At 44.5% G+C, this 9,839-nt stretch overlaps 1 protein-coding gene across 6 annotated transcripts in view; it reads left to right on the plus strand.

Moving 5' to 3' along the window:
• Window positions 1–9,839, plus strand: part of ndrg3b (ndrg family member 3b) — a 53,688-nt gene extending 43,849 nt beyond the window's left edge. For 2 of the 6 annotated variants that reach the window (XM_042097180.1, XM_042097183.1), the window contains 11 exons: window positions 673–759; window positions 1,054–1,110; window positions 2,120–2,223; window positions 2,315–2,380; window positions 2,498–2,549; window positions 2,872–2,919; window positions 3,060–3,095; window positions 3,266–3,317; window positions 4,044–4,058; window positions 6,757–6,795; window positions 8,064–9,839. In XM_042097180.1, the coding sequence (XP_041953114.1) occupies window positions 673–759; window positions 1,054–1,110; window positions 2,120–2,223; window positions 2,315–2,380; window positions 2,498–2,549; window positions 2,872–2,919; window positions 3,060–3,095; window positions 3,266–3,317; window positions 4,044–4,058; window positions 6,757–6,795; window positions 8,064–8,239 (732 nt within the window). In that variant the 3' untranslated portion in view covers window positions 8,240–9,839. The remainder of the gene's footprint in view (window positions 1–672; window positions 760–1,053; window positions 1,111–2,119; window positions 2,224–2,314; window positions 2,381–2,497; window positions 2,550–2,871; window positions 2,920–3,059; window positions 3,096–3,265; window positions 3,318–4,043; window positions 4,059–6,756; window positions 6,796–8,063) is intronic. The other 4 variants (XM_042097181.1, XM_042097185.1, XM_042097182.1 and 1 more) reach the window with 3 other exon arrangements.

Consider the following 9,839-nt stretch of genomic DNA (forward strand, 5'->3'; position numbering starts at 1 on the left):
TGTCTTTTCTTTAGTCTTTTCGTCAAGTTTTTTTTTTATTTTTGAAATAATTTAAGTAAACATTTTCTTTCTCTGCTCTAATGCTCTCTGTACAGAGGTGTACAGTGCATAAGTGTGAGTTCCTGGGGGTTTTGCTGCACAGGTTTGAGGTGTGAAAGGCTGACCAGCGTTGCATTGAGCACTCTTTGACCACAAAGGTCTTCAGTTCGTGTGAAGGTGCAGAGTTTGTTGGTGACCCGCATGCAAAACACCTCAGATCAGACCAGAGCTGGGTTGGTTGGACACAGCCCACCCACTCGTGTTATGAGTGCAAAGTTCTATGCAGTCTGCAACCTAATCGGCCTCATCAGGGATGAAGGATGTTTGGATAGTCCCCAAGGGGCAATATGTAATACAGACACACAAACCTTACCCACACAAACCTGAGCTGAACATAATCTGCAATGTTACAATAAATTAAAATAATAAGTTCAGTGAATTTCTAGGCTTCACTTAAAATCATAATCATCAGTGAACGTGTCAGATCGGTGTATGAGTCAGATATGTATGAATCTGCAGCCACACTGTTTTTTTTTTACAGATGCGGCTGGCTAAGCCCTGTGTTAGTAGAGTCCCTGTGTTTCTGAGTTCCTCTGATGGTCCCTTTCTGTGTTGGTTTCTGTGTTACTGCAGCTGAATGAACCTACTCTAGTGGAGGGCCTGGTTCTGATCAATGTGGACCCATGTGCAAAGGGCTGGATTGACTGGGCTGCAACTAAGGTGGGTGCCTGTAGTTCACTGGCGCTGTGTTCAGCTGTCTATGCAGACGCATATCAGAGCACAAAACAGTGGACATGGTTGTAGTTGTTAGTATTGCATACTGTAGCTGTTATCAACAGATAGTTTATTTTTAAAGACATACATGAGGTGATCATGCTCAGCACTGGGCATTATGCATAGTACCATACCAAATCCCTATTAGGAGACTCTAGCATGAATTGCGCATTATAACTCATCGTGATGTCAATGTGAGTGTTGCATTTGTTGTTTTCCCTCATTGTTTTGTTCTCGCAGCTGTCTGGGTGGACCAGTAACCTGGTGGACATTGTCATGGACCATCACTTCAGCGCGGTGAGTGTTCTAAGGAATAAGGGACTTCAAGGGAGATGAAAGAGTGAGGAGGGAGATGGAGAAGTGTGTGTGTGTGTTTTTGCGTCTGAAGGGGGTGTTTTAGTGAGGCGTGGGGGGTGCGGGACTGGTTCTATTAACCCTCTCTGCTGCTACTCTAATCCTCTCTAATGGGGTACCTCAGGCATTGCTATGGCGACAGCCTTGAGTCTGGTCCCTTCAGCAACTGCTCCCTGACTGTGTTAGATCTGCTCTCTTTCTCTCTCTCTCCTTCTCTCTCTCCTTCACTCTCTCTCTCTATGTGCTATAATGCTCTTTGAAGCTTTGCACATGTGCACATGTGCTGCGCCCTTCATCAGAAGTTTCTGGGCTCTCTTGAACCTGTGGTGTTATGAAACAGGTTGTGGCTGACTGCAGGTGTTAGTGAGCGGTATCCTGGGAGACATCAGTTACTGTAGATTAAAAAAAATATATATAAAAAAATGTATGATTAACATTTGAACTTAAACACACAGACGAAGAATGAATTTAGAAGAATGAGGCTGTGTAATGATAATATTTGTATAGAGTTATTTCTTCCACTCTTATTGGAAAACTGAAATGGATTGCAGCCCAGTCAGTGCACTTTAATTCATTTGTATTCATGTCAGAGCTTCAATGAAAAGGACTTTGTTATATGAGTAGACGCTCCTTAGCACCCTGTCAGAGAGCGCATTTCTCATCAGCCTGTAGCCTCCCTTAGAATGCCTCCCTGGAGCCCCTGTGTGAACATGTGCCTCGTGCCTGGGGGAGTAGTGGAGCAAGCGGCAACATACAGGGCAGAGCGCCACCCAGGTTCAGTTCCCACCTGCGGTTATTTCCCAGTCTCACCCCATCTCTCTCTCACTCACTCACTCACTCACTCACTCGCTCGCTCGCTCGCTCGCTCGCTCACTCGCTCGCTCGCTCGCTCGCTTCCTGTCACTCTCAACTGTCCTGTCCCCATTAACATGTGCCTTTGTGCTGTCTGCAGGACGAGTTGACTGACAACCAGGAGATCATCCAGACCTACCGTCTCCACATTGCACAGGACATCAACCAGGACAACCTGGCCCTCTTCTACAATTCCTACAATGGGTAATGCCAAGCTTCGAGTGGTCACATGAACTGCCCAAAGCATTCTTGTTAGTGTGACGGCTTGATTGTTGATGATTTTGTTGTTTTGCAGTCGTCGGGATTTGGAGATCGAGAGGCCTATCCCTGGTCTGAATGAGGACACTGTCAACACACTGAAGTATGTACATGTAGGCCTGAGGCCTTTATGTCTCTCTGGTTGTGTTTGATGTTTTGCCTTTCTTCCTTTGTCTTACCAGTGACACGTGTAATGACTGATCTTCCTGGTTGTCTATAGGTGTCCATCTCTGTTGATTGTGGGAGACACATCCCCAGCAGTGGACGCTGTGGTGAGTGTTGCATCTGTGCACATGAGCATGGCTTGAGGTGTGATCTAAATAATGTATCAAATAATTAGTCACTCGATAATCTTAAAGTCTTTGTCTTCATGATTCGTTTGATGTGGAGGCTTTAGCCATAGATTTGTCTCAGAGCTGTTAGGTCGTCTGTTTGTTTTACAATGTGTAACACTCGGGGACGGAACAGCCTGTGCTATCAGCACACCCAGACAAAACATCTCTCAAGGTCCCTTTTCCTTTCATGTGTCATGTGTCCCTTGCGACGGGCTCACCGAGCAGGCTCATCTTTTCATCTTGTTTTGTTCCATCCCAGGTGGAGTGCAACTCAAGGTTAAACCCGACGAAAACAACTTTGCTCAAAGTGGGTGGCTGTCTTTTTCTCTGTCTGTCTCTATCTTTGTTATGTTTTTTTTTTTTTTCAAACTGTCACATTTGTGTAAGATATACACAGAGCAATGCCCTTGCAGACTGATTAGGAACATTTGTGTGGTCTTTTCACAGATGGCTGACTGTGGTGGACTGCCTCAGGTTGTCCAGGTAAGAAACGTCAATAAGATAAGCACGTCAATAGTCTCCTGAGGCACAGCAACTACGTACTGTACCATGACCTAAAAGGGCGTGCCATGCAGGTTTGAAAACTATTAACAGTGGCCTCTCTCCTGAGCTTTCTGAATTTTGTGTGTGTGTGTGTGTGTGTTTTCTTACAGCCTGGTAAACTCGCAGAGGCCTTCAAATACTTTGTGCAAGGAATGGGCTACAGTGAGTACCTGACTTGTCTCTCTCTCACTCTCTCTTATGTCACAGTGCTATCAGTTTCAAGTGTTGAGCATAATGTTGTGGTGTCTCTTTTGTGTTTGTTGAATTTATGTCAGATTTGGTATGTGTGCTTAGTGTGTGTTACGTCACTGTGTCTTGTCTGACCGTCTCACTCTATGCTCCTGCTTCTCCCCAGAGATGTGATATAAAAAAAAGCTTCTTCTCAGCTGTCCCTCTGACCCCCCACCGCCTACACAAATACAAACAGCTGATCCCCTTTTCCCATTGCTCTGGGTGTCTGATATTTCAATAGAGGACATGTAGATATTTTTTTTTTTTTACATCTGACCACCTCTGCTATGGGTGTGCTCTGCTGCTGACCTGTTAGGTTCAGGCTGGGATGATCGCAGTTGTTGTTTGGAAAGGCATGTGTTAATAGTCAAACTGAAATTTACAGTAGCACACATTCATTTTGTATTACAAATAGTGCACAGAGCTTCTAGAGTGATAATCAAGCAATTTTTTTCTAAAAAATCAATACAAGTAATCTATAATACAGTTCATTTGGAATTCAGTAATGGATCAATACACAAAGGCCCTCCCGGGTTGAAATAGTGGAAGAGACTGTTAGACCTGCACTCTCTGATGGGCAGATGCTTGTTGACTAATTTGACTAATATCCCACTGACCCCTGTCACCCCGCCCTGTGTCCTCCTGTCTGGTTTTCAGTGATGAACAGCTACAGTAAGTATGGCTACCCTCACTCAGGATGATGTGGTGCATGGCCTTTCTTAATCCCTTACTGTGATGCTCTGACACTCTCTCTCTCACACACACACTTCACTTTACTTGAGTTCTCCGGTTTAATGATACAGTGCTCTAAGTAAACTTTACCCTCACTATGGAAATCAATTTACGTACTGCAGGTGACAGGCCAGAGGACTTATAGATATTCAGAGTCAGTTAAGTCACACATGTTGCACTGTATCTGACAACTGCTGTCAGGCTCCTTTGTTTTCCTAGCAGTTTCATTCCAGGTTACCAAATGTTTATATGTCCCTGTGAGTAAAGGATGCTTTACACATATAAACACTGAATGAAATCCTGCGTCCTTTGGTACTCCAAACAAGCCTGTCTTCTCCTGGGGAGACTGTGGGAATGGATGGCTTCTGGACTGAGCTGTTGTTTCGTTTTGACATCCATTCATTTGAAGCCTTTTTGTGGCAGCATTTTCCACCCAGGTTCCTCCCACCTCCTGTCTTGGGTACTGTAGGTGGCTTACTCAAGCTCCCCTGTTCTTTTTTTTTTTTTTTTTTCTGTGTCTGTCTCTTTGTCTCTTTGTTCCGCTGATGTTGCCCCGGTATCCACCCACCTACTCCTCCCATACTGGGACGTGTGCAGTGGAAAGTGGTTGCGGTGCAAAAAAGCTGGCTAGCCATGGCTAACGTCCCCCGCCAAGTCGCCCGCCCGCTAGCCTGCAGTCTTCAGTCTTGTCACCTTCTAGAACAGTAGCTGAGGAGAATGTTGGGGGAATTCCTCCTGCGTACTGAAATAAAAAAAAAAACTATTTCATCCCATTCAACCTGATCAGAACAAATACCGCAGTCACAGGCATAGTGCTTTATGAATATTTTCTGGGGGTATTCTGAGGTATTTCCCACATAGGCACCATGACTAGTAGCAGGTCGGTTTGACTTTTACTGTGTGTGTGTGTGTGTGTGTGTGTGTGTGTGCGTGCGTGCGTGCCTGCCTGCCTGTGTACGTGTGGGAGCATTTTAACTCCCAGTAAGTCACCCAGTAGAATAACTGCGTGTTCTCAACTCCAGGCGATTAGACACATTCCTTCTCCTCCTTTCTTCTTAAACTCCAGAAAGGTCAATCAGGTAACCTCTTGGCCTCAGTAAGCAGGCCAGGTCCCTCTGTTCCCAGTGAGATTTCACGGCGCCCCACTGATCCCTTCATCATCTTGCACACTCCGACTACATGCCTTCTCCGTCTCCGCTGTTTTAATCACAGGCGCAGTTAAATTCCCGCAGATTTTTCTTAGTTCTCACCCTTGTAACACATACAGAAACCGTACCTAGTGTTTAGTGTCACATTAGTACTATATTCAGTACACCGATAATGTTACATGTCTGTTTAGTTCAGTTACAATGTCACTCAATATCTAAGAACTATGGTGGACTTGTCAGAATATGTGTATGGGGCTTGATTTTTTTTTCTACACATACTCTCTCTTCCTCCCTTTCTCTCTCTCTTTCTCTCTCTCACTCTCTCTCTCACATCATTCAGTCTTGGCTATTGCGTCACTGTCAATAGAGCAAGTTGTTGTTTCTGTGTTTCAGTCTGAGGCGAGTGTGACACAGTTTCCTGTTTAAATCTGAACGTGCTTCTCACTGCAGAACAACAACACCAGGCGCTCAGAGCCGAGGCAGAGGACGTGGCTGGTCTCCGCCACGTCTCCCTTCTGACTCGGAATGGGGTCTGCTCTGCTTTCCTCATGTTGCCATGTCAACAAGCCAGTGTGACTCACAAACACCCAAGTCCCCACCCCATTACCAAAGCAAGCTGATTGTGTAAACAGACGTCATTATTATAACCATAGACATGGTTACACTACTGTAGCCCACACTTTAGAGTGTCTCATCTCACACCTACAGACGTGGCAATGTATGTTCAGCGTCTCCCGTGAGGTCATACAGATGCATGTACGCATTTCTGTCAATTAGTTCATCAGTGAGAAGATCAGAGTAGGTTTACGTCTTCTGATTAGCATGAGAGGCCCCTGAGAATTTGGAACTATGACTTTTCCATGGTTAGTTCTGGTAGCTTTCAGTGTGTGTGTGTGTGTGTGTGTGTGTACATGAGTGTTTGTGAGTGGCTGTGCTGGGCTGGGCTATTTGGCTCTGCTCCCAGGAATGGAAATGTCAACAGACTGGACAGCACATCTGAACAGAGAGGAGGAGAATATATAATCCTGCTCCCCACTGCTCGGTCTTTTGATGCTCATGCTTCTCAGTGAAGTGGCACCTGAAAATATGTGTGTGTGTGTGTGTGTTGGGGGGCGGTGTGTATGTCTGTATGATTGTGTGCTTGCTTGTGTGTGTTTGAAAGCTGCTCGTCTTACTGCGTTCTGGTCTGAGAGGGATAAACTCTCAGCTCTCACCATCTGGCTGTTCCTTGGAATCTACCAGTCTTAGTGCAGCTTCTGTCTTTCTCCCTCTCTCTCTCTAACTCAAGCTGGTACTCACCTTGTTTAACCTCTCCTTTCTTTCGTCCCTTTTTCCCTTTTCTCTCCCTTTCTCTCTCCCTTTCTTTCTCTCTCTCTCTCTCTCTCTGTCTTTCCCAACTGAATGCATGGTAATAATAACCTTCGCATATCCCTCTATTTTCCCTCCCTCTCTTCCCGTGTTGTTGCTCCGCCTCTGTGAAACGCTAACAGTCCCCCATGTGCTGCTCAGCCACCTGAACAGCGAATCAGGTACCAAGAGTTCACGCAGCAGTTTTGGCTATGCCAACCTGCTGCCTCTTACAACAGCACTTTTATTCCCTTGCTCTCCCTTCTGCGCCCACCCCCCCCCCCCCACGCCCATCACCTGGCTGTTCAGCTCCGCATATATACGGTTCATGAAAACCATCGTCTCCTGTCTCTCACTGTCTTGTGCATCATGAGCTATGGAAATGCATGTTGTTTGGTCACAGTAAAGGTTGTTGTGTGTCGATTGAGTTAGAAGGTGAGTAGGAGTGTGTAATGTTATGTCCTTCTGTGTTTGATTAATTTATTTCCAGAAAGATTTATACTTATTTATTTGATATAGTTCTTTTGTTTCTCTCTGCATTGACTTTCTTTGACATGAATTGAGCATGGCACATTACTCCTGCGTATTCATTTTTCTAGCACTGCAAAAATGAATTAAAAACTCCCAATCCCTTTTTGATGATATTCTTTTCTTCAGGGGAGAATAATGACAACGTCAACCACTATACATGGTTTTAAAATGGGTGATTCCACATGTTCATCGGTCCAGACATTTTAAAACTGGAACCTTTTTTTGGACGAAGAAGTGACTCGATCTGCTGTCCTTTCCCCTTAAACTTCTATGTTAGGCGTTTCCTCCTTGACTGGTGTCAGGCTTTTGCCGTTTTGCCAGGAAATTGTGCAGTGTTATACTCCACAGAAGTATCTTAAGATGACTAGTGGTAAGCCCTCAAAACATCACTTTTTCCGATAATTATATGTCTCTGTACATCACGTACAAATCTCTGTTCAATAAAAAATAACTGTGAACACCCAAACTAAAGGATTTTCTGCCAATTATACAATTAAAAAAACAAGAGTGTAGTTTATTAAATAAACATGAGTGTAGTGTAGTGATGTGTGGTCTGTGCAGTAGGCACGTCGTTAGAGGTTGACTATTAAAGGGACTGTTGATGGGCCATGGGGCCCTCATTATTCTCCCACTATCACCACATTCTGGATGGGAATGCTGCTGACGCAACACAGGATCTGCCTGTCCTACTCCCAGTTCCAACCCCAACCCCTCAACTGCACTCCCTAATCCATCACTGAAGTTATTTAAAAAGCATATTTGTGGAAACATCATTTTGGAGGTCCAGTTCTGACGGTCTTTTCCTAAATATTTTCTTTCCTTGTCTCCCTCCCTATTCCTTTTTATTTCTCTTTCTCTCTCTCTCTCTCTCTCTCTCTCTCTCTCTCTCTCTCTCTCTCTCTCTCTCTCTCTCCATCAGTGCCCACAGCGAGCATGACTCGTCTGGTCCGCTCGCGCACCCACTCGTCCTCCAGCATGGGCTCAGTGGACGGCCCACGCAGCCGCACCCACACCAACTCCCAGCTAGAGGGTGCCACCGCCGGCCCAGCCCATGACGCCCAGAACCGGCCGCAGACCATGGAGGTGTCCTGCTAGAGGGCCAACGTGCCCTCTCCGTACCCTCGCGACCACCACCTCCACTTTTCTCTGCTCCAAACCCTCAGTCCAGCCAGACAGGGCTTCAGTGCTTATCCCAGCACTTTAATTTGTTTTTGTTTTTGTTTTTTTTCTCGCTTTCTTTTTTCTCCTTCTCTCTCTCTCTCTCTCTCTCTCTCTCTCTCTCTCTCTCTCTCTCTCTCTCTCTCTCTCTCTCTCTCTCTCTCTCCATCACTACCTTTCCTCTTTCTCGCGCTATCTATCTTTCGTTCATTCCATACCCAGAGTCAGAGAATGTTGTCGTGGTTAAAGGGATGGCGGGCGGAGCTACTGTATTTGTAATCCAGATCTACTTGAGCACTCAAGTCAGAGGCCCCGTGTTCCTCCGTGTTCTCCCTGCGTAGGAGCTCTCGTGCCCCCCACTCCCGGTGGCATCGGCGCTCGGTGACCAGATCTCTACCTGTTTGTTGCTTTTGTAAATATTACTGGAGATGTCTTTTTCTGGAATGGGCGGGGGGGGCAGGTGGAGTTCTGAGTACATTAGAACGAGGTCTTGAAGGAGGTTATCTTTGTACATGTATTTCCTCTAGGTCTTCCTCTGTATAGATTAGACCAAATCTTCATCCCAGAGCACACTAATTTCTCCCTTCCTTTTGTTTCTGTCTTGAGATACTCCTGATCTGGTCTCCATTATTGGCACTCATGGAGTGAAAAACCAATGATTTTTGTGGTCTTTGTTTTCTATTATTATTATTATTATTCTCATTATTATTAGTAATGTTATTATATTATGTTGTGATTTGTGAAAATACTTTTTGCTTATTTATGATTGCAAACTAGTATGACAACGCATTCTGTATTTACATACCAAAACTATGGACCGCATGACCCTATCATACAGTAGATTAATCTCAATGAAGGTGTACTTCAGGATTGCATTTGTCTAGATGTATCTAGAGGTAGACAGCATCATTGTTATACTGTTAGCATGGTCTCTTATGGAAAGAATGTCAGCATTCCAATTTACCTTAGATTAAAGAATCAAAAGACAAGGACTTACCGTTGTTCCTTGACCTAAGGAGGTGCTGGTGAATGTGGTGTGAACAGCTATGCTCAGAGATCTTCTGTTGGCTTCTGTAGCCTCTACACTACAATTGGAAAATTCACAATCAGCTGAAGATCCGAGGCTGCTATCTGTTAGCACATTTACAGAATATTGTTGAAATGTTGAATTGAAACAACAAAAATAATAATAAAAAAATGCACATCTTGACGGGGAAAAAATTGATACATAAAAGAGCAGTTCAATTCCTCTGACAGACCTTGCCACCTCTATTCTTCTAATCCATGGATTTATTTCCAAGATTTTATTTTGTTGTCTTCTTACTGTTGTAATAAATATGACCGTTTTTATTTGTTGTTTTGGATGGGTACTGTTTATTGTTCTCTGGATTGTACCACACCCTTAGCTGAGCTTGTGGTGATGATGCGTTGTGCTTTGTCCTTCGAGCTTGAGGGAGGTGTTGTATTTCAAACTGTATGCTGAATATATATATCAATTTGTACTGATAATGAAATAAAGCTAGAAATTGTACATTAA

This window comes from Alosa sapidissima, chromosome 7 (assembly GCF_018492685.1).
Source record: "Alosa sapidissima isolate fAloSap1 chromosome 7, fAloSap1.pri, whole genome shotgun sequence".
NCBI lineage: Eukaryota > Metazoa > Chordata > Actinopteri > Clupeiformes > Clupeidae > Alosa > Alosa sapidissima.